General features: G+C 39.3%; 3 protein-coding genes and 1 pseudogene across 3 annotated transcripts; 2 read left to right on the top strand and 2 right to left on the bottom strand.

Annotated features, from left to right (window-relative positions):
• Positions 1-119: 119 nt before the first annotated feature.
• On the bottom strand, positions 120-2,292 carry LOC110656314 (uncharacterized). The gene is made up of 4 exons (XM_021813004.2): positions 2,036-2,292; positions 1,609-1,664; positions 500-566; positions 120-419 (listed from the first exon to the last, which is right to left on the bottom strand). The coding sequence occupies exons 1-4, from the start codon at positions 2,165-2,167 to the stop codon at positions 339-341; spliced, it is 336 nt and encodes a 111-aa protein (XP_021668696.1). The 5' UTR covers positions 2,168-2,292; the 3' UTR covers positions 120-338.
• A 923-nt stretch (positions 2,293-3,215) lies between these two features.
• LOC110656312 (glycine-rich cell wall structural protein) lies at positions 3,216-4,553 on the top strand. The gene has a single exon (XM_058144799.1). It carries the CDS (start codon positions 3,216-3,218, stop codon positions 4,551-4,553), a length of 1,338 nt encoding a protein of 445 aa, XP_058000782.1.
• Positions 4,554-5,064: 511 nt separating this feature from the next.
• On the bottom strand, positions 5,065-6,599 carry LOC110656313 (probable pectinesterase 67). Its single transcript, XM_021813003.2, has 5 exons — positions 6,316-6,599; positions 6,030-6,192; positions 5,680-5,886; positions 5,347-5,591; positions 5,065-5,227 (listed from the first exon to the last, which is right to left on the bottom strand). Exons 1-5 carry the CDS (start codon positions 6,597-6,599, stop codon positions 5,074-5,076), a joined length of 1,053 nt encoding a protein of 350 aa, XP_021668695.1. The 3' UTR covers positions 5,065-5,073.
• Positions 6,600-7,790: 1,191 nt separating this feature from the next.
• On the top strand, positions 7,791-22,847 carry LOC110656184 (GDSL esterase/lipase At4g16230-like; annotated as a pseudogene).
• Positions 22,848-23,248: the final 401 nt, after the last annotated feature.

The following is a 23,248-nucleotide window of genomic DNA, read 5'->3' as shown; positions in this document are numbered from 1 at the left end:
GCAAGCACAGACATTCACTACGCAACTTCTCAGTATACTTGCAGAGATTGGCTTCTTAGCATGAATCTTACAGACTTACACTGAAACAAAATATATCAGCAGCATAACAAACTTAGACAGGATAGCAACCATAAACACCCCATAATATAATAGTTACAATCGGCATGGCTATAATATTCGACCTGTTGCTGTTATAAAATAAAAAAAGGAATGTTTAGTTGTGTAGGTTGCAAAAGTTTTCTCTGGATGATAATTGAACTTTCTTGTTCACATTCCAAGAGTTTCCCTATCATTCTCAACAAATTTGAAACACAATGATGATTCATCACAACAGTAATCTAGCGGAGAAGATGTTGAATTGCAGCAACAGCATCACCTTTATGCTCCCTCAAGGTTCTCTCTGCAACCTTCTTGTCCAACTGTTTTGCACATCAAAGAAAGGAAACTGTTAGTAGCCACAGGATGAAATTACAAATGTTCCTAACGACTGAAAAGTAACCTCTAGTTCATTGGCAATTATGTCAACATCAGCAGCATTGATCTTAACAGCAGCCAATTCTTTCTCCCTGTAAAAGACAGCATTTGCATGAAAAATATGCAGACATGATAGGCACCTAGAGAAAAAATATTGAGACAAATCAAAGTATGGGAATGAATTTCAAAGAAAATGTTCATGCTTCAGTCCCCTCAGACACCAATTTGCAACTTGACAAGGTTAGATATAAGATGATAAATGATTTGAAAATTCACATCTAGTCCTAAATTCTTGCTACTTAAAGATATTTCCAATGACAAAACAAAGAGAGAACAAAAGCATATGGATGACTACTTCCAGAAAAGTGTGCAAAAATAAAAGGGAATACTTATTCACATGTTATATCAAATAAATATTGCGACATAGAGTTGAACATTACACATGAATTATGTTTCCACATTTTATCTGGCATTGTCAAACTGTGACAGGCTTATCAAAGGCCAGAGGCATTCAACTACCTATCTTTCACTATCACTCCATTGTAACATGCAAACTGTAAAGATATCTCTTCCATACCATTTGACAAAGATTTGTTTTCTAAACACACTTCAACTACCTATCTTTCACTATCTATTGAAAATTGCCAAAGTTATGAGTTTTCAATCCATTGATTGTTCTGTTTTATTCAAAACTGTTCTTTCAAACATGAATCCCTATCATATCCAACAGAGTAAGCCAAGCGTAAAGAACATGAAGAATGGCCTGACCCAACTAAAATTTTATGCTGACATCACTTTGAATTTATAAATCTGGCGACATTACCTAGTTAGAACAATTGAATTTGGTAAACCTTAGAGCACGAGTAATTTAACAAATCTGTGAGGCAAAGAAAGAATAAAGGATCCAAAATTCTTTAGGCAGAAACTGGAACACCTAAATTCACATCTGACAATATCCATCACACAAAATAAATATTGCACTTACCAGCCAACACACCCCGCCCCAAACCTCTCTCTCTCCCTCCCAAGTCCCACCCAAGATGAACTTAGGAAAATATATTTATAACACACAATTCTACATACAAGTCCAAAACAGATACACCAATTAAAGGGGGGAAAGGGGCCAATTGGTACCTCATTCTCATAGCATTCCAATCGGCTTCTGCAGAAGCAGCAATGGATGCCATAGCCTATTCAAATCAAACCATAATCCATAAAATTAAGAAAATGGAGAAAGAAAAACCCTAATCCTCGTAAAATCAAACTATTTTTGGATCAAATGAATATGGACTTCAATTAATTTCATAAAGAAATGTCATTCACGTATGGGATCTTCCGTATGACCATAAAATTTATTTTGAACTTGTTGGCTAGTTAGTTTAGAATTCATTTGCAAATTCTAAAATTTTGTTAGCAATTCCATATAATTAAAAATAATTTTTATGCACATCGAAAATGTTAATCCAAATTCTTTTCTTTCACATCATGCATTGCCTATCATACCTAAGAAATCTAAAGCTTAGCATCTGAGACTGAGAAGAAGAGAAAACAGAAATGAAACCTCTTGAACACGAGTGGAATCAAGCTGGCGATCTTCGACACGATCAGTGAGCTTATCAAGAGCTTTGCTTTGTTGCTGCAAGTCCTTCGAATCAACAACTCTCTCTATCCCACCTTCATCTGCACCCTCCATTTTCTTTCTTAAACTAAAGCTTTGCTTCTAAACCCAAAACCCTAGCTTGTATTTCCTCCCTGTACCTTCTGGACCTTCTTTAACCTTCACTGCAGATAAAGGGCTGTTGCTGTGCCGTGACTGCTGCCTCTCTCTCTTTGACCCCATGGTGATTACGAAAAGACTAAAGTGGCCCTCACCCACTTTACTTGATTCGACCCGTTTCGCTCATGGACTTTGTGGGTTGTGGCCCAAGCCCATAAAGGCAAAGGCTGGGCTGGGTTAGAAAATTCTTGCTTGTTCTTAAGAGTATTATACAAAAATCAACAAGAGTGAGTTGGAAAGCGAGGGCGACCCAATGCAGCTCAATATGTGCTTTTGACCATTAATTGAAGTTTGAATACTTTAAACTAATTAAACTTTTGCTTAATTATAATTATATTTATATTTATAATCACCCAAAAGCAGTTAGCAAGCTGATGTCTTACAGGTCAATTTGCTTTCTATGCTCTCAACATTTTCTTTTTTTTTTTTTTTTGTGAGAATTCATCAAGTGAAGTAGACTAATTTGGTGGCAACATAAGCTTCACTTTATTGCACATTAGTTGCTCAACATAATTAGGAGCTGGATTCCACTTGCATTTTGAGCGAGTTCATTTGGTTTGATATAGTAAATGACAACTATACAGCACCTCATAACACATGTACCTTGTCAGAATTAATGCTGAAAATTTGATTACTTGATCAAGGACAGGGGAAGGTGAGAGATTTTTAGGTTAGCAATTATAGTAGTTGAGAGCAAGCACAACTTTCTTAAATGAGTATTCACCGCCTAATAAAAAGAGTTGAATTTTGCACCATTTCATGAAGCAAAGATTGCAAATCTAAATTCTGATGCTTACTCTCAGAAAGACAAGATATATAGACTCCAGCTATGTCATTTAATGCATTAATTTTACTTGCTAACATTATAAATAAGGACCCTTTGTTCTTAGTACCAAGTGCATTATTGCAACTTAGCTTGCATTGTATTCCTCTTGTTCTTTTGCTCTCTATTATGACAAGAAACATGGGGAAGCTTTTTAAGAAGCATGTAGGAGTTGTAGTTGTGGTGTTTGTGTTGGTGTTAGGGTTAGTTGAATGTCGAACATTTCAAAAGGATAAATTTACTATCAAACATGGAGGTGGCTTAGGTGGTGATGGAGGCATTGGAGGAGGGGTCGGTGGAGGCGGTGGTGTTGGTGGAGGAGTTGGTGGTGGTGTTGGTGGTGGAGGTGGTGCCGGAGGAGGACTTGGTGGTGGAGGTGGTGCTGGAGGAGGACTTGGTGGTGGTGGCGGAATTGGAGGAGGTAAAGGCGGAGGAGTAGGAGGTGGTGCTGGAGGAGGACTCGGTGGTGGTGCTGGTGGCGGAGTTGGAGGAGGTCAAGGTGGGGGAGTAGGAGGTGGTGCCGGACTCGGTGGTGGAGGTGGTGTTGGAGGGGGACTCGGTGGTGGCGCTGGTGGCGGAGTTGGAGGAGGTAAAGGTGGGGGAGTAGGAGGTGGTGCCGGAGGGGGACTCGGTGGTGGAGGTGGTGCTGGAGGGGGACTCGGTGGTGGTGCTGGTGGCGGAGTTGGAGGAGGTAAAGGTGGGGGAGTAGGAGGTGGTGCCGGAGGAGGACTTGGTGGTGGAGGTGGTGCTGGAGGAGGAGTTGGTGGTGGTGGTGGAATTGGAGGAGGTAAAGGCGGAGGAGTAGGAGGTGGTGCTGGAGGAGGACTCGGTGGTGGAGGAGGACTCGGTGGTGGTGCTGGTGGCGGAGTTGGAGGAGGTAAAGGTGGGGGAGTAGGAGGTGGTGCCGGAGGAGGACTCGGTGGTGGAGGTGGTGCTGGAGGGGGACTTGGTGGTGGCGCTGGTGGCGGAGTTGGAGGAGGTAAAGGTGGTGGAGTAGGAGGTGGTGCTGGAGGTGGTGCTGGTGGCGGAATAGGAGGAGGCAAAGGTGGGGGAGGGGGAGGAGGTGCCGGAGGTGGAGGTGGCGTTGGTGGTGGAGGCGGAATTGGAGGAGGCAAAGGTGGGGGAGTGGGAGGTGGTGTTGGAGGTGGAGGTGGTGCTGGAGGAGGAGGTGGTGGTGGAGCTGGAGGTGGTGTTGGTGGTGGACTTGGAGGTGGTAAAGGTGGAGGAATAGGAGGTGGTGCTGGTGGAGGAGTAGGGGGAGGAGGTGGAGTTGGAGGTGGTGCTGGTGGTGGTGGAGGAGTAGGGGGAGGAGGTGGAGTTGGAGGTGGTGCAGGTGGTGGTGGAGGACTAGGCGGAGGTGGTGGAGTTGGAGGTGGTGCAGGTGGTGGTGGAGGTCTTGGAGGCGGTGCAGGTGGTGGCATTGGAGGAGGAGGAGGTTTTGGCGGTGGTGCTGGTGGAGGAATCGGTGGCCACCATTAATTCCCAAATTAATTTGCTAGTTTCGTAACCTTACTAGTTACGGGGTGGCAAAAATATATGCTAATGCTATGAAATGAAGAGCATAGCAACTAGAATAAATAAAAAGCAATACTGCATTTTTAATTTTACAATTCCACACAAAAATATCAATTAAGATTGAAATTTTAGTATGGGAAAATATAACAAGATTAATTCAGTTGCTAATTAAGACGTACAATGCATGAAGAATATATAAGCCAAAACTGGCAGCCACTAATTGCCCTTTCATTTATGCAATCCATGAATATGAAGCATTCAGTTCACATCAGTTGAACTCTGTTTGGCAGAGTCCTTTTTTCACTCAGCATTCTTTGAGCAGAAGAATTAGCAACATATATATATATATATATATATATATATATATATACACAAGTCCTGCAGGATATGTTTCGAGAAAATTTAATAAAACTTTATTAATTTTACAATAATTAATTGGTGCATGGTACAATTGCATCCGCAATTACTTGTAAATTTTAACATTTCAATGCCAAACTGGCAGCCATTGCTGGCCATCTATGAAACCAATGGACATGAAGCGTTCGGCTTCTTCTTCGGTGAGTTGTTTCGTCCACTCAGCACGATTTGCCGAATAGGCACCTGGTCCATGGCATTTGTACTCTGCTTGGAAAATATTCCTGTTTCAATTCAAAAACATCGTTGTGGGCATTGTGAGAATTTGAGTTCCAGTTTTAGTCGAACCTAAATGAACTAAATGCTTAAACATAATTCTAAATCAGGGTTTATTTTTGCTTACTCTGTGCTGCCATTGTAGCTCCAGTTAGTCCAGCCTTGGGGTGCAACGGAATTAGAAAGGTAGGCCTTTGCAAAAACAGTTCTAGAATAGGCACCTTTAGCTCTTCCCAGATAAACATTTCCAATACCATAAACCTTCCCTTTGACAAAAACAAATCCACTATCATCGTCTGATTCCCTATTGTGGGCTGTGATGGACCCAAGAATCTTCACCCTCAAGTCTTCAATCACAAACAGCTCACAGCTCTGCACACATATAACCACATTCTCAACACGATTATGGTAAACTTGAATCCGAAGTTGAAGTTATTTGTCGAGCTAAGCGTATACTTACATGGAAAATGGACCTTGCACGTCCAAAGATGAAGTCGATTGAGCCCTGTATGTAGCAATTGTGATAGTAGTGCCTGCCTTTATAATCAAATAAAGTGTTGTGAGTACTGTAGAATGCACAGTGGTAGAATGCAATCATGTCTGCACCTACAAATGCTGCCACTGACTGGTTTTGCGAGGTAAAAGCCACCCCAGTGGGAGCCTCATTCTGCAATTAATTAATCATCAAAAACGATGGAAACATATATATAATTATGTATAATATTCTAAGTGATTCAAATAAATAAGAACAACAATAAATTTTTGCTCGATAAGGTCTAGAGTTAGAATCTCGTTCAAAATTATATGTACCTTGAAACTGATACCAAAAGCAATGAAATGGGGAGATTCTACTGTAAATGTGGCAGATGCCTTATTATCAACAGAGCTCATAGACCACACAAGGGCTGTCCTTCCTCTTCCATTCCCTCTCATGAATATATAAGGTTTGTTATTTGGAATGTGTACCTTTTCTCTGCCATTCAAAAGAAAGTTTTTAAAGGGAGAGGTATATCCTTTCGTTGTCCATGTAACTCACCAATTGTTATTCGTCTTTTATGAATAAAAAAAATAGAGTAATTAATGACTATTTAATTACCTGTAGACTCCTTTCCTTACATGGATGATAATCCATCTGGAATTATTCTCAGGAACGGCATTTATGGCTTCTTGGATAGAGGTAAAATCTCCCTTTCCATTGATGTCAACCTTGATGGTGCGATTTGTGCCAATTTTTTGTGTCAATAAGGGAGAGTCTATGACGGTCTGCCCCGAAAGAGCATGGACGTTGCCTGAAAAGGAGATGGCAGTGGCTAAAATGGTTGCCAGGACAATGTTAATTGCCTTAAGGAACATAAAAGGAGACACAAATGACAAAGGCATCTTCAAGGAGACACTGTTTCAAGGCTTTTGGTGAATTATGCCTTGAGGCTCATGAAGACAAGAAAAAATTAAATAGAACTGATGCTTAAATGGGGATTTTTTATGATTATTTATTTATTTATTTATTTTGGTTAAATGGTGGTTAGCTTCGGAAGGTGGAATTGGATGTCACTGAATTACAGCGGGAAAGGATGTTAGGAAATACCTCTTTTTTTGGAGGGCTTTAACGGAAACTTTGTGTGGCTCTTCTCATCTTATTTATTTTTTCAGTTTTTTTTTTTTAATTAATGGATGTGTACCAATTGGGTTAATTGCTATCATAAGCCCCATTACACATTGTAGTTCATTTTAGAGTAGTTTAATTGGGCCTATTTTCATTGGCTAAACAGAAGGGACAATCAAGTGTGAAGCTTTGGCTTTTAGAACTCAGGATTAAGCTAGTCAGAAAAATTATTTCCTTCTGTCCAGATAATTCGATTGTTTATATTGAGCTTATATTATGATGTTTGTAGTTATGAAATAAATACCTTATTCCTTCATCTAATTTCTTAGATTGCAGAAATGGAAGGAAATTTCCGTGGCACTGATTAAATTTAAAAAAAAAAAAGGGCAGTGACAGCATTAATTTGCAAACGAGGTGGTGTCGAACAGCATAGCAGTTGCAAAAATTAATATTCTACATGTGATCGAGGCAAAGCATGCGATAATATTTTTTCCTTAGGACTCTTAACGATGTGATCATCTTTTGCAGGCCATTCAATGTTGTGCAAGTAGACTTAAAAATTATTACTAGATTACTGTTTCACCCATACTCTTCTGCTCCTCACCTCTTATCCATATTTGGGGCCAAATAAATCTAGTAATTAAAAGGGAGTAAGGACTTGAACTTCCCTCTCAAAATTTTAATGCCATTAAACTGGAAAACTAATATAGAAATCTAGTACAATTAGTAAATGAACACTATATATAGCTTACCAAATTCTTGACTTTGGTGAGTCAAACAGAACTTAGACACAAAAGCACTATAAGATTTGACTATAAATTTAAAGTACCATAGGATCCTAGCACGTTCTTGAATAGTTTTCTGTTTTGCAAGTAGTGGTCTTGGATATTAAAGAAGGGACCCCGGAGGTTGGATGGCAGAAACATTTTAATTCCCTTCTCCTGAAAAAATTTTCTCTTTCTTTGCAAATGGGTTTCCTGTCGATCCGAAAAAGAGTCATCGGTATCACATCTCAAGTACCAATCATCTTGGTTTTGTCGGAAATCTGCATTGCAATCAATTTTCCTGCAAATTTTCTTTTTGGAGACTCCTTGGTGATGCTGGAAACAACAACTATATCTCATCACTTTCCAAGGCTATTTATATCACGAATGGGATTGATTTTGGAGGGCCAACCGGACGATACACCAATGGGAGCACCATTATTGACATTATAGGCAGTTACATTTGTGTTTCGTTTCTTCTTGGAAGGGCTTCATATAACTTGAGTAAATTTTGCCCTGGTGCCCTGGACTTTTTTTTTCTTACAGGTCAGGAATTTGGTTTTGAAGATTTCACTCCTCCTTATCTGGCTCCCACAACGGTAGGATCTGTGGTTCTAAAGGGTGTCAATTGTGCTTCTAGTGGAGGTGGAATTCTCAATCAAACTGGAAAGATATTTGTAAGCTTGAAAGCCTTTTAGAATATAATAAATCCTTACATTGCTAAGCTTCCAAGGACCCAAATCAGCAAAGATGCTATAGTTGCAAAGTTGTCGGACTCTGTGATTGGTTCTTGAGCTTTTAAGTGTGTCTCTCTCTTTTGCAATTGACCATGGTTAACTTTTATCCATAGGGTGGACGAATAAACCTGGATGCACAGATTGATAACTTTGCAAACACCAGGCAAGACATAATCTCAGGTATTGGTGCTCCTGCAGCTCTCCATCTGTTTCAAAGGGCTCTATTCTCGGTTACAATTGGCTCGAACGATTTCGTTAACAACTACTTCACACCTGTGGTCTCAGTCCCCACGCAAAAGCTAATTCCTCCACAAGTGTTTGTAGGCACCTTGATAGCAAAATTCAGACTACAACTTGCGTTATAAAATTTGCTTGCAACTCTATTAACTCTCTCATTTCCTCTGCACTAGTCCGAGTAAAATGCTACAATGCAGCTTTCTGATTCCTGTACTACTTGCAGAGACTCTACAATTTGCGTGCTGGAAAGATTGTAGCAGTAAATGTGGGTCCTATTGGATGCATACCATATGAGAGAGACACAAATCCTTCTGCAGGAGAAAAATGTGTTGGTTTTCGGAATCAGTTAGCTCAGCTATACAACAAGGAGTTGAAAAGCCTAATTGAAGAGCTTAACGCGAGCCTGGAGGGATCGATTTTCATCTATGCAGACGTTTATCGCATGGTAGAAGACATTCTGCAAAATTACAAATCATATGTGTTAAGAGTTCTTGGTCCAGTCAATTTCTGTTAAAATAAAGTCTTATTCTTCAGGAAGTCCTATTCTTTTGGGACTGTTAGGATTTATCTGCTATTATTTTTCTTTTCAACAACTTTACGTTATTTGTGTTTATCTATCTTTTGTAAGGCTATATATTGCCATGTCTAATTTCAATAAGATTATCACTTGGAAATCCAATTGTTTATGTTTCTGGTTTAGTTATTTTACTGTAAGACTCTACAATTGGTATCAGAGCCCCCACTGGGTTTTGAAAAAAAGGGAAGTAGCAATCTTCGAGTGATCAAACACAGAGAGTATAAGTGAAGATAAAACTCTAACAAAAATTCCTCACTTCGACGGTCACTATGATCATTGGAGTGAACTGATGGAAAATTTGCGTAGAGCAAAGGGTCTGTGGAGTTTAGTGGAAATTGGTTTTACAGAACCAATAGAAGGAACGATACTAACTGAGGCACAACGGGAGCAGTTCGATGATGCTAGACTCAAAGATCACCAAGTCAAGCACTACCTCTTTCAAGCGATTGATCGAACTGTCTTTGAGCAAATCTTGGACCGTCGCACAGCCAAGAGTGTTTGGTACTCACTGAAACAGAAGTTTGGTGGGAATATAAAGGTGAAGAAATCTCTTCTTAATGCACTAAGGAGAGAGTTTGAGGTTCTAGAGATGAAGAAGGATGAAACCATCACTGATTACTTTGCAAGAGTAATGATGGTCTCCAATAAGATGAGGAGCAATGGAGAAGAAATGCCAGATAAGAAAATTGTAGAGAAAATCCTACGCACTCTAACTGACAAATTTACATATGTTGTAGTGTCCATCGAAGAATCAAAGGATACTGATATATGTCCATTGATGAGTTACAGAGTTCGTTAGTGGTGCATGAACAAAAATTTCGACGTCCTAGCAATAATGATGAGGATCAAGTGCTGAATGTTGTAGGTCGATCAAGTACAAATAACAGAGGAAGAGGAACTTACAGAGGAAGAGGGTGTGGAAGAGGGAGAACAAATTTCAACAAAGCAACTGTTGAATGTTATAAGTGTCACGACTTAGGACATTTTCAGTATGAATGTCCAAAGTGGAAAAATGAAGCAAATTATGCCGAGCTCAACGAAGAAGATGAGTTGCTGCTAATGGCCTATGTAGAACTCCATGAAGCAAAAAGAAGTGACGCATGGTTCTTAGACTCGGGTTGCTCAAATCACATGTGTGGTAATAAAAGTATGTTTTCAAGCTTAGACACAACTTTCACTCATAGTGTCAAGCTTGGAAAAAATACAAGAATGAAAGTGTCTGGAAAAGGTACTGTGAAATTGATTTTACAGGGAAATTGTTACACCATTGGAGAAGTATATTGGGCACCTGAACTCAAAAATAATCTTTTGAGTGTTGGACAACTTCAAGAAAAGGGGGTAGCAGTGCTGTTCAAAAATGGAGTATGCAATATTTATCATCCACAAAAAGGGAAAATGGCAGAATCAATTATGAGTGCAAACCAGATGTTCATTTTGCTTGCAAAGTCATCAATCACAACACATGAAGGGAGATGCCTCCAAGTTTCAAATTCGGATCAGTCAATACTCTAGCACTATCGTTATGGCCATCTCAGCTACAAAGGCCTTCGTATCTTGCAACATAAAAACATGGTGGAAGGTTTGTCGCAAATTGTTGATCCAAGCATCACTTGCGAAGCATGTATGAAGGGCAAACAACATCGGACTCCCATTCCAAAAAGAAGTCAGTGGAGAGCAATTGAAAAATTGGGTCTTGTTCATGCGGATCTATGTGGTCCTATTACACCGCCTTCAAGCAGCGGAAAAAGGTACTTGCTATGTTTTATAGATGATTTTTCTAGAAAGGCATGGATGTACTTTCTCCCAGAAAAATCAGAAACATTTTACCATTTTAAATGTTTCAAAATTTTGGTGGAAAAAGAAATTGGAATGCCCATTGTAACACCCCTGATTTTTTTATATATTATTATTGGGCTTCGTGTAGGTATCTTCAATTCGCGGAAATTCGACAGTTGTCCGGATCTGTGAATTTTCGCCGATGCACTACCACCGGAAAAGTCTCCGAATTGGATCGAGATTTTGGCTACCCCACCATTGTTAGGCATCCCGAGCACGTTCCCGAAGTCGGAATCGGCAAAGGTAAACACGAACCTTGCTTTTTCGTAATTTTCTAGTGCTTAAATAGGATTAAAAATCTATAAAATATTCGTGGTAGCTTAGAAAATTACGATTCTTTTTGCAATAGCTTAGTAATATTTCTAAGGACCACAAGCGTAGTTTTATAATTTTTAGAGCTTATTTGAGCAATTTTTGCAAAAATGATCAATTATAAGGACTAAATTGAAATTTTACATATTGTGATGGATGATTGATTTGATGGGCCCAGGAGGGGCTATGTGATGTGATTGAGTTGTGGATATATGGATTGTGGATATAGAAGTGTGTTTTGAGCCCTTTACAGTTGGGTAGGTCCTAGGTATAGGGAGACTCACTGGATTTTCGGCATGACTTAGGACGTATTGGGTCTTTTCTTGATTTGTATTGAGTCATTTGTATTAAATAATTGTAATAAAATTGTCGTGTGAGCCGATGCCTTCTTCTTCCTCCGCCCACCTCGGTGACCACCACAAGTCAGTGAGTAAAATATTAATTATAAATGTAATTACGATATTATTATATGATCAGCATGCCCATCCATAACTTATAAGCATATATATATGTAGTTAAACTCTAGGCACGAATAATGATGCATTGATAACTATTAACGTGCCATGATGTTGTTGTGGTAATTTGGAGCAAGCAGCGTGCGTTGGCGTGCGTGTGATGTAGTGTGGAATATCGATAGGACGGGTAGTCACGCTTGAGTTCTTCACTGGGACCCGATCCTTCGAGGGGTAGTCACGCTTGAGTTCTTCATGGACCTCGATTTGGTTTATTAAGTGAAAGTCCGCTTGAGTTCTTCACGGCACCAAAGTTGGATTTAAGAGAGTCAGATAGGGATCACCCCATATGTTATGATTGATGCTACAGGGTGCGTGAGTGCTCCAAATTACCTTTTTGATGTTATGATGTGAAAATGATGTTGATGTTGCATTTCACTCTACAGGGTGCATTAGTTTTAGATAGTTATAGAGATTATGGTTAAAATTGATATTTTACTCTCTGAGTCGAACGCTCACTCCTGTTCAATATTTTTTTCAGGCTACAGGAGGATTTTATTTTTGGTTAACCTGCTTTTCTCCTTCGCAGGTTGTTTATCAATATTTGTGTAATTTTATTTACTCCTAGAATTTCCGCATGTGTTAGAAGTATTTATTTGATTATGGTCTGTAATATTATTATCATGTTGGACCTGTAAACATATAATGATATGTATGTTTGATGGATTGGATGAGGGAGCTGAGCTCCCATTTATTTTTATGAGGATATGAGTATGTGGAGGGTGAGCTGAGCTCCCCAATTGAGTATTTATTATGTTTACAGGTCGGGTGAGTCGAAAACTCCCCGTTGGAAAGTCCATTTTATGGCCGGACTCTGTCCGTTTGGTTTCTTGAAATTGGGCCCAAATGGGCCTTAGAGTTGGGTTAATGAACAGTTAGGCTTACTACGGGCCTCGGGGCTTTAGGTCGCCTGTGTCCTAGTGTCATCCGCCCATAGGTTGGGTCGTGACAAATGTGGTATCAGAGCTTAGGCTCCAGATTCATAGGGAAAAATCATCTAAGTGTTGGGAAGAGTCTACTAGGAGTCACATGCGGAGTATAGGATTCTGTTTCATCTTTTCCTGTAATTCTTTGTTTCTAGATTCTACGTTATACCTCGGGAAATATAAGATTACCTCAGTTAGTATCTTGATTTTCGTGGAGTACACTGAAATGTGAAATAGAGTTAGTAGACATGTGAGGTCTATCATGAGGATACGTACTCCAAGAAATGTTATATTTTTGTCAGTATGGGTTTAAATAGTGTGCCCATTTCGTGTAAGGCACGAGTACATAAAAGTGAGTCTTAAAAGTACACTTGCCCTAGATAAGGATGAGGATACCACTCATCGGTCATCGTAGATGACCCAGTCAGAATAAGTTTGTGATAATAGAAGATTCATGAGAGATAAGAAATTAGGAGACCTAGTCTGTCAGGACGTATCGTAGTAACTATACAATGTTCTTGATGTCTGCTCTGTAAGTCGCAGACACAGATCGACATGAGATTATTGTGTAGAGCTGCGTGCATCCCCATGGTGCTCCATAATGAGGGTGTTTGAGATGGCTTCTGTTTTGGTACAGTTATGCCAGAACAGAGTTCTGTATTTGCAGAGGAGTTGGGAACTCTTGGTTAAGAGTCTAGAGTTAGAATATTGAAAGGTTACAGTTGGGTGATAACTAGAGTCAGTGACTCAGTTACCCCAGCATGAGCTAGAGTTACATCAAGAGTTGCCATCAGACCAGAGGTTTCGGACTAGTTGCAAAGTAAAGGTGACACTTATAGAGTGAGAATAGTATACCTTGTGTGTATCAGTATGGAATAAAGTACAACTCTACTACCTAGAGAAGGTCGAAACTATGAATTGATGATTTATAGAGCTATGATATGATAAAAGAGTCATTAACTTGACATGGTTCTGGCAAGGTGGTAGATGTAGTACCTTTGTTGCAGCAAGTTAGGATATAGTCCTATCTTTTCAGAATGGATCGAAGGTTATTACTGATAATGATGACTTATGGAATAGTATCCCAGATGGGACTGTAGAGTGTGGTAGAGAGTAGTTGGCTCGGGTATCCTGGAGAGGATACAAGTTCCATTATAGGAATCATATATAATCAGATCATGATGGATGTAAATCCTTTGAATTGGATGACAGGTTTGTGTGCCCGGAATCTTAAGTTTTGGCTAGTTGAGTAAACATGGAAAATAATAATAATAAAATTACTGCAAAATTAGTTCTCGAGGTAGTAAGGGTATTATGTAAGCTAAAGGATAAGAATAGAGATCATACAATAAAAGTATGACTGTAATTTGCTGAGTTCCTTTCTAATTTCAAATTATTCAAAACAATAGTATAATCTAATTATAATAGTGTTAAGAGTAATAAATTAGCGAAGATAAATCACAGAAGGCCAATGGATAAAGAAAGTGCAGAATGAAAGTTTGGACAATTGATTGCAGATGCAATATAATCTAAATGCTAGTGGAAGTACTAGCTAGAGTGGTCAAAGGACCAAATCTGAGTAGCACAGACATATGATAACGCGATAGAGACTCTGAAAGATATAGTTAGCAAGTACTGCTATTATGTTAGGAAAAAGAATGGAACCAGGGATAGAATAGTCAAGTTCTATTTTGGGTAAGACAAAGGAAATAAATGAAAGGACAACCTAAAGAGCGCATAATAAAAGGAACAAAGTTAAGATATAGGATAGGCTAAGTGTTATTCTTGGTAAGGAGAATGACAAGGATGGAAAACCCAAAATGGGACCACATTAGTGAGAAAAGTGATGGAGGTATGGAATACAATAATAATGAGTAAATGTTAGAAGGTGTGCGATGGTATTGCGGACTACCTAAATAGGTAGACAAAGAGAAGTTAGTAAGCAGTAAGTTGAATAAAAGTCATACAAAGGGATCAAATAGGTATGATGAGAGGAAAAGAATGATAGATAATGACACATAGGTTTTAGGTTAGACTTTTGAGATAGTGAGAAGGTAGTTAGAGGTTCGTTATGAATGTCAGGCAAACATTTTTAGTGTGATCAACAGAATCACTTTGTAGTGAAGCAATAACGACAGGACAATAGTAGGGGTAGAACTAAAAGTGACAAGTCTGGATGGTTATAAATCACTAGAAAGTTCAAGGATCAAATTAATGACCCTAGATAAGGGTGGAATTAGTGTTGGAAGAATTTATTAGTGAGAGAAATCTTTCAGGAATCAACAAAAGTTAAGGGCACAATAAAAACGATGATAGATATGAATCATAGGTCGAGTATAAGTAAAGTTAATAAATTATAAAATATTATGTCAAGAAGGAAAATGGTACTAGAAAGGGTTCATGCAGATGATACCTTATAGTTAGAGCATAATTATGCTAGGAGATGATGAAATTTGGAGAGAAAGACCAAGAAACTTAGGTGAAACGTTATAATATGACAATCGGGTGTAGTTGAATATAAGAGGATATTTTCTTTCTTTTCAAGTTTAGCTTGTGCTTTTGGTTCTAGAAGGTTATATAAGGAACAGAACCGAGTCAAGGAGACCTAGTTATTGAGAGTTTGGTAGGCACAAATTCATACATAATTTCTGATATGAGAATGACAAGAAGTGCATACCTAGTATTAAGTATGAAAGGACAAACAGAGTAATGACAGAGTTAAATTGAGTTAGCTACTAAGGCTTGTAAACTGCTTTAAACTATGAGCTAGAGGAAATACTAATTATGGATGAGTTTCAATAGATGAAATTATTGCTAATGGGTAATTTGAGGTTGAAGTTTGGAAAGTTGTGGGCAGTATATGTGATTATATTAAAAAGAATAAACACATGAAGTATCTTATTTATAATTAAGGCATGACATACATTTCCCAGTAGTGTTAGTTCAGATGGAACTTATAGTTTCTGGAGCTCCTATCCATCCAGATGAGCAATTTCCTACTAAGGCTGGTAGGGAATGATAATGTTCTGATAGTTAAGTTGGGAAAGGGGTTACAAAAACGAATTTTCTATGGTTAATTATAAGTGTTACAAAAGGTGAAGAATGTGCTGGCAGGAGTAAGCCGTAAGGTTAGAATTTTCGAAGTAATGGAACTAGTAATCAAGATAAGACTAAGAAATAAAAAGAAAGTTAAAGTTGATGATGTGATAGACGTCTTTGAAGGAAAAGGTGTAAGGATGAGATATGACTAAAATTAAGGAATAAGTACAGCAGGTTGAAAAGATACCAACAATACCAAAAATAGGAAAAGGGAAGTGGATAAGATGCAAAGGACAGGAAGAGAGCTCGATAGAGTCAGTTATAATGACGAGGATAAGGAGTGTCTAACCACCGCCTCGTGTTAACACTACCTATGAGCTGAAGGATACACTGTATCGTGACGCCTCCAGAGTTGGCCTAGGGTGTGTTTTGATGCGGAATGGAAAAGTAGTGGCTTATGCTTCAAGGCAGCTGAAGAGGCATGAGCAGAACTATCCCACCCATGATTTGGAAATGGCGGTTGTAGTCTTTGCACTAAAAATCTGGAGACACTACCTGTATGGTGAAGTGTGCGAGATATACACCGACCATAAGAGTTTGAAGTACATCTTCCAACAGAGGGATTTAAACTTGAGACAGAGGAGATGGATGGAGCTTCTGGAAGACTATGATTGCACCATCCAGTACCACCCTGGGAAGGCCAATGTAGTAGCAGATGCTTTAAGCAGAAAATCTTCTGGCAGTTTGGCGCACATTTCAGCAGAGAAGAGACCGTTGATTCAGGAAGTACATGAGTTGATGGATCAAGGTTTAATCCTAGATCTTTCAGATGAGGGGGTATTGTTGGCTCATTCTTCAGTGAGGCCAGACTTGCAGGACAGAGTTAGAGTTTCCCAGTACAGAGACCAACAATTAATGAAGATCATAGAAAGAGTACAGCAAGGTGAAGGTGGTGAGTTTGGATTTGCCAATGATGGTGCCCTAGTGCAAGGTTCTAGGATATGTGTGCCCGATGTGGACAATCTCAGAGATGAAATCATGCGAGAGGCACACTATACACTGTACAATGTCCACCCAGGTTCCACCAAGATGTACCATGATATGAAAGATAGCTATTGGTGGAATGGCATGAAGAAAGACATAGCAGACTTTGTGTCCAAGTGCTTGACTTGTCAGAAGGTGAAGTTTGAACACCAGAGACCGTCAGGGAAGCTGCAAGAGCTCCCTATCCCAGAATGGAAGTGGGAAATGATCACTATGGATTTTGTGGATCGGTTGCCTCGCACACGCGAGGATATGACTCGATATGGGTAATTGTAGACCGCCTAACCAAATCACCACTTCTTACCAGAAGACCACATACTCTGTGGCACAGTATGCCCGGCTTTACATTCGAGAAATAGTCAGATTGCATGGAGTTTCGGCTTCCATAATATCTGACAGAGGGCCCCAGTTCACTTCTCGATTTTGGAGAAAGTTGCAGGAGGCACTTGGCACACAGTTGAACTTCAGTACGGCTTTCCACCCTCGCATGCATTTGACAAATTGAAAGGACAATCCAAACATCGAAGACATGCTTCGCATGAGTGTCTTGGATTTTGGAGGTCAATGGGATGAGCGGCTAGCTTTGGTGGAGTTCGCCTACAACAACAAGCACCACTCCAAAGATAGGGATGGCACCCTATGAGGCATTATATGGAAGAAAGTGTAGGTCTCTCTGTGTTGGACGGAAATGGGGGAAGCGAAGGTGCATGATGTAGACCTAGTGCAGGACACTTCAGGAGGTAGTTCTTTTAATCGTGGAACGATCGATGACAATTTCAAAGAGATGTAAGAGTTATGCACCCAGACGGAGGGATGTGGAGTTTGCAAAGGCGACTATGTATTCTCAAGGTTTCTCCAATGAAAGGAGTCATGAGATTTGGAAAGAAGGGCAAGTTGGCACCTCGGTATATTGGACCTTTGAGGTTACCGATAGAATTGGAGCAGCTTGCTCACCGGTTGGAGCTACCACCCAACCTTTCTCACGCTCATCCCGTGTTTCACATCTCCATGCTCAGAAATACATTCCAGATCCTTCTCATGTACTACAACCGGATGTAATAGAGCTAAAAGAGAACTTGACATTTGAGGAGCAACTCAGAGCCATAGTGGACTACCAAGTGAGATACCTAAGATCAAAACAGATCCCTATGGTTAAGGTTTTGTGGAAGAGCCACAATGGAAGAGTGCACTGGAGTCGAACGGACATGCGTAGCAAGTACCCTTTATCTGCTCAATGTGTAATCATATACTTTATTCGCTTTGTGTAAAATTCGAGGATGAATTTTCTCTGTAAGGGGGAGAATGTAACACCCCGATTTTTTATATATTATTATTGGGCTTCGTAGGTATCCTCAATTCGCGGAAATTCGACGGTTGTCCTGGATTCGTGAATTTCCGCCAAATGCACTACTCTGAAAAGTCTCCGAATTGGATCGAGATTTTGGCTACCCCACCATTGTTAGGCATCGAGCACGTTCAAGTCGGAATCGGCAAAGGTAAACACGAACCTTGCTTTTTCGTAATTTTCTAGTGCTTAAATAGGATTAAAAATCCATAAAATATTCGTGGTAGCTTAGAAAATTACGATTCTTTTGCAATAGCTTAGTAATATTTCTAAGGACCGCAAGCGTAGTTTTATAATTTTTAGAGCTTATTTGAGCGCTTTTTGCAAAAATGATCAATTATAAGGACTAAATTGAAATTTTACATATTGTGATGGATGATTGATTTGATGGGCCTGTGAGGGGCTGTGTGATGTGATTGAGTTGTGGATATATGGATTGTGGATATAGAAGTGTGTTTTGAGCCCTTTACAAAGTTGGGTAGGTCCTAGGTATAGGAGACTCACGATTTTCTGCATGACTTAGGACGTATTGGGTCTTTTCTTGATTTGTATTGAGTCATTTGTATTAAATGATTGTAATAAAATTGTCGTGAGCGAGACACCTTCTTCTTCCTCCGCCCACTCGGTGACCACCACAAGTCTCAGTGAGTAAAATATTAATTTTAATTGTAATTTCGATATTATTATATGTTCAGCATGCCCATGCATCACTTATATGCATATATTTATGTAGTTAAACTCTAGGCACGATTTATGATGCATTGATAACTATTAAAGTGCCATGATGTTGTTGTGGTAATTTGGAGCAGTGTGCGTGCGTTGGCATGCGTGTGATGTGGTGTGGACTATGGATAGGACGGTAGTCACGGCTTGAGTTCTTCACTGGACCCGATCCTTCGAGGGGTAGTCACGGCTTGAGTTCTTCACTGGGACCTCGATTTGGTTTATTAAGCGAAAGTCCGCTTGAGTTCTTCACGGCACCAAGTTGGATTTAAGAAAGTCAGATAGAATCAGCTCCCATATGTTATGATTGATGCTACAGAGTGCGTGAGTGCTCCAAATTACCTTTTTGATGTTATGATGTGAAAATGATGTTGATGTTGCATTTCACTCTACAGGGTGCATTAGTTTTAGATAGTTATAGAGATTATGGTTAAAATTGATATTTTACTCTCTGAGTCGAACGCTTACTCCTGTTCAATATTTTTTTCAGCCTACAGGAGGATTTTATTTTTGGTTAACCTGCTTTTCTCCTTCGCAGGTTGCTTATCAATATTTGTGTAATTTTATTTACTCCTAGAATTTCCGCATGTGTTAGAAGTATTTATTTGATTATGGTCTGTAATATTATTATCATGTTGGACCTGTAAACATATAATGATATGTATGTTTGATGGATTGGATGAGGGAGCTGAGCTCCCATTTATTTTTATGAGGATATGAGTATGTGGAGGGTGAGCTGAGCTCCCCAATTGAGTATTTATTATGTTTACAGGTCGGGTGAGTCGAAAACTCCCCGTTGGAAAGTCCATTTTATGGCCGGACTCTGTCCGTTTGGTTTCTTGAAATTGGGCCCAAATGGGCCTTAGAGTTGGGTTAATGAACAGTTAGGCTTACTACGGGCCTCGGGGGCTTTAGGCTGGCCCAGGTCCTAGTGCCGGTCCGGCCCATAGGTTGGGTCGTGACACCCATAAAATGCCTAAGAACAGATAGAGGAGGAGAATTCAATTCTGCAGAATTTAATGACTTTTGCAAGCAACATGGAGTGAAGAGACAACTGACCACAGCTTATACTCCACAACAAAACGAAGTAGCTGAATGCAAAAATCGTACAGTGATGAACTTGGTAAGAGCTATGTTGACAGAAAAGAAAGTACCTAAGAAATTCTGGCCTGAAGCTGTGTGGGCGAATCATGTCTTGAATCGATCACCGACACTTGCAGTAAAGGACATGACACCAGAAGAGGCTTGGAGTGGAGAAAAACCATCAGTTGACTATTTTCGAGTTTTCGGATGTGTGGGATATGTTCATATTCCAGATGCTAAGAGAAAAAAACTAGAAGACAAAAGTGTAAGTTGTGTTTTATTTGGAATCAGTGGTGAATCCAAAGGGTACAGAATGTTTGATCCTATTGCAAAAAAAAATCATAGTGAGCCGTGATGTAATTTTTTATGAGGATCGTGAATGGGATTGGGAAAATTTTGAAGATGAAGCTGATTTAGATTGGGGAGAAAGTATTGAAATTTCAGCCGCAAAAGAAGAAGACATTGAACAACACACAGTTTCAGCTTCATCGATTAATCCATATGGTGAAATTGAAGCTGCTATCGATGCAACACCTGCTGCTATCGATGCAACACCTGCTGCTGAAATCGAACCAAATTTAGCTATAAAAGAGGGCAGAAGTCGACGTCCACCTATATGGTCAACTAATTATGTTTCCGGTGAAGGTTTGTCTGAAGAAGATGATATTAACATGGCGTATTTGACGATTTCAGATCCTGTAAACTTTGAGGAAGCAGTCAAAAGCTCAAAGTGGAGATTGGCTATGGATGAGGAGATTAAATCCATTGAAAAAAATCAGACTTGGCATTTAGTAGTTCTACCCGCTGGTGCAAAGAAAATAGGAGTAAAATGGATTTATAAAACTAAGCTAAATGAGCTTGGAGAGGTTGATAAATACAAGGCGAGGTTGGTGGTGAAAGGCTACACACAAGAGCATGGAATTGATTACACTGAAGTTTTCGCGCCTGTGGCCAGAATGGATACTGTAAGGATGATCATAGCTTTTGCGGCTCAGAAAGGCTGGAAACTTTATCAGTTAGATGTAAAATCAGCTTTTCTACATGGAGAATTGAAAGAAGATGTCTTTGTAGAACAACCGAAAGGCTATGAAAAAAAGGGGAGTGAACAAATGGTGTACAAGCTCAACAAAGCACTCTATGGGTTAAAACAGGCACCTAGAGCCTGGTTTAGCCGAATTGAATCCTACTTCATCAAAGACGGGTTTGAAAACAGTTCTAGTGAGCATACGCTCTTTGTTAAAAGGAAGAAAGGTAACATTCTTATTGTAAGCATTTATGTTGATGATCTTTTGTTTACTAGCAATGATGAAATATTGTTGGGAGAATTTAAATGTTCTATGAAAAAGGAGTTTGATATGACTGATCTGGGTCAGATGAGGTTCTTTCTCGGAATTGAAGTAATACAGCGATCAGATGGCATTTTTATATGTCAAAGAAAGTATGCAGCTGAGGTTTTGAAGCGATTTGAGATAGAAAATTACAACTCTGTTTGTAATCCCATTGTTCCAGGACAAAAAATTGGCAAAGACGAAAATGGCATTAAAGTGGATGCAACTTTTTTCAAACAGATAGTGGGAAGCTTGATGTATCTCACTGCCACTCGTCCTGATCTTATGTTTGTTGTAAGTCTAATAAGTCGTTTTATGGCTTGTCCGACACAACAACATTTTGCAGCAGCAAAAAGGGTCTTGAGGTACTTGAAAGGTACTGTTAACTATGGTGTATTCTACAAAAGGGGAGGAATTAGTGAGTTGATTGGTTTTACTGATAGTGACTATGCCGGCGATATGGAAGACAGCAAAAGTACTTCAGGCTATGTGTTTATGATGAGTGAAGGAGCAGTGGCATGGTCATCTAGAAAGCAACCTATAGTCACCTTATCAACTACAGAAGCGGAGTTTGTTGCCGTTGCTGCATGTGCATGTCAAGCTGTTTGGATGAGAAGAATACTCAAAAAGATCGGTCATTTACAGGTAGAAGGAACCAAGCTTATGTGTGATAATGCTTCAACTATTAAGTTGTCAAAAAACCCAGTTCTGCATGGTCGTTCCAAGCACATAAGGGTAAGATTTCATTTTCTTAGAGATCTTACTAAGGAAGGAACTGTCAACTTATTGTATTGTGGTACTCGAGATCAACTTGCTGATTTGTTGACAAAGCCTCTCAAGTTGGAGGCATTTCAAAAACTGCGTAAAGAGCTTGGTGTATGTGATGTTTCAGACTTAAACTAATTCTTGTTATAAAATCCAAAAAAAAGGGAATAAGTTTAAGGGAGGGAATGTTAGGAGTTCTTGGTCCAGTCAATTTCTGTTAAAATAAAGTCCTATTCTTCAGGAAGTTCTATTCTTTTGGGGACTGTTAGGATTTATCTGCTGTTATTTTTCTTTTCAACAACTTTACGTTATTCGTGTTTATCTATCTTTTGTAAGGCTGTATATTGCCATGTCTAATTTCAATAAGATTATCACTTGGAAATCCAATTGTTTATGTTTCTGGTTTAGTTATTTTACTGTAAGACTCTACAATATGATCAGAGACAGATGAAAATGTTTTCACTTCTGATAAGTTCAGGAGTGGTTTTGCAACTTGTGGTGAATTGTTCCTTACATGAGAAGCATTTTCATGTCTTGCAGGTTTTGAGAATGGAAATGCAGCCTGCTGCTATGTGGCTGGGAGATTCGGTTGCCTGGTACCTTGTGGTCCAACATCTAAAGTTTGTGTGGACAGGTCCAAGAATGTTTTCTGGGATCCATACCATCCTTCTGATGCTACTAATGTCATCATATCGAATCGCCTAACGAATGGTGACTTGAATGATATTTCACCATTGAACATTCGCCAACTCTCCACAGTTGATTCAGTGGGAGTGTGTAGCAAACAAATATTTTAGCATATTATATATTGCTATCATAGGGAAGATCAAAATAGTCATATAGTGCAAGAGGCGGCCAAGAATTTAAGACTGGCCTATAATTATTACTATATACTAAACAGCGGATGCTTTTACTGTTCTAACAGTAACAAGAATGTTCTGCCACTTCTAAGGTGATCTCCGTCAACTTGGCGTCGTCCATATTGCCCTTCTTTTCTTCTTATTTTTTGTAGAAAATGTTATTGTACATAAATATGAACACAAAGTCAGTACACAAGTAACCGATCAATACATGGGATCCATTCATTTAACTGTCTAGTTATGAATTAGTGTATCGATTTTTATGATGCTATTAAGTGCATCAAATGCATATGAAATAGTGAGATTTATTTCTGAGAGATGGGATATTATTTTTTAAT

Source organism: Hevea brasiliensis, chromosome 4 (genome assembly GCF_030052815.1).
Source record: "Hevea brasiliensis isolate MT/VB/25A 57/8 chromosome 4, ASM3005281v1, whole genome shotgun sequence".
NCBI lineage: Eukaryota > Viridiplantae > Streptophyta > Magnoliopsida > Malpighiales > Euphorbiaceae > Hevea > Hevea brasiliensis.
The sequence above is the reverse complement of the archived record's forward strand: the minus strand, read 5'-3'. Positions and strand labels throughout refer to the sequence as shown.

Excerpts from the sequence above, each read along its gene's own strand:
- LOC110656314 (XM_021813004.2), bottom strand. The coding sequence starts at position 2,167 with ATGGAGGGTGCAGATGAAGGTGGGATAGAGAGAGTTGTTGATTCGAAG. Across the intron at positions 1,665-2,035 it reads ATTCCACTCGTGTTCAAGAG|GCTATGGCATCCATTGCTGC; the intron begins GTTTCATTTCTG and ends TGATTTGAATAG. Across the intron at positions 420-499 it reads TAATTGCCAATGAACTAGAG|TTGGACAAGAAGGTTGCAGA; the intron begins GTTACTTTTCAG and ends TGTGCAAAACAG.
- LOC110656312 (XM_058144799.1), top strand. The coding sequence starts at position 3,216 with ATGGGGAAGCTTTTTAAGAAGCATGTAGGAGTTGTAGTTGTGGTGTTT.
- LOC110656313 (XM_021813003.2), bottom strand. The coding sequence starts at position 6,599 with ATGCCTTTGTCATTTGTGTCTCCTTTTATGTTCCTTAAGGCAATTAAC. Across the intron at positions 6,193-6,315 it reads GTAAGGAAAGGAGTCTACAG|AGAAAAGGTACACATTCCAA; the intron begins GTAATTAAATAG and ends TTTGAATGGCAG. Across the intron at positions 5,592-5,679 it reads GTGCAAGGTCCATTTTCCAT|AGCTGTGAGCTGTTTGTGAT; the intron begins GTAAGTATACGC and ends ATATGTGTGCAG.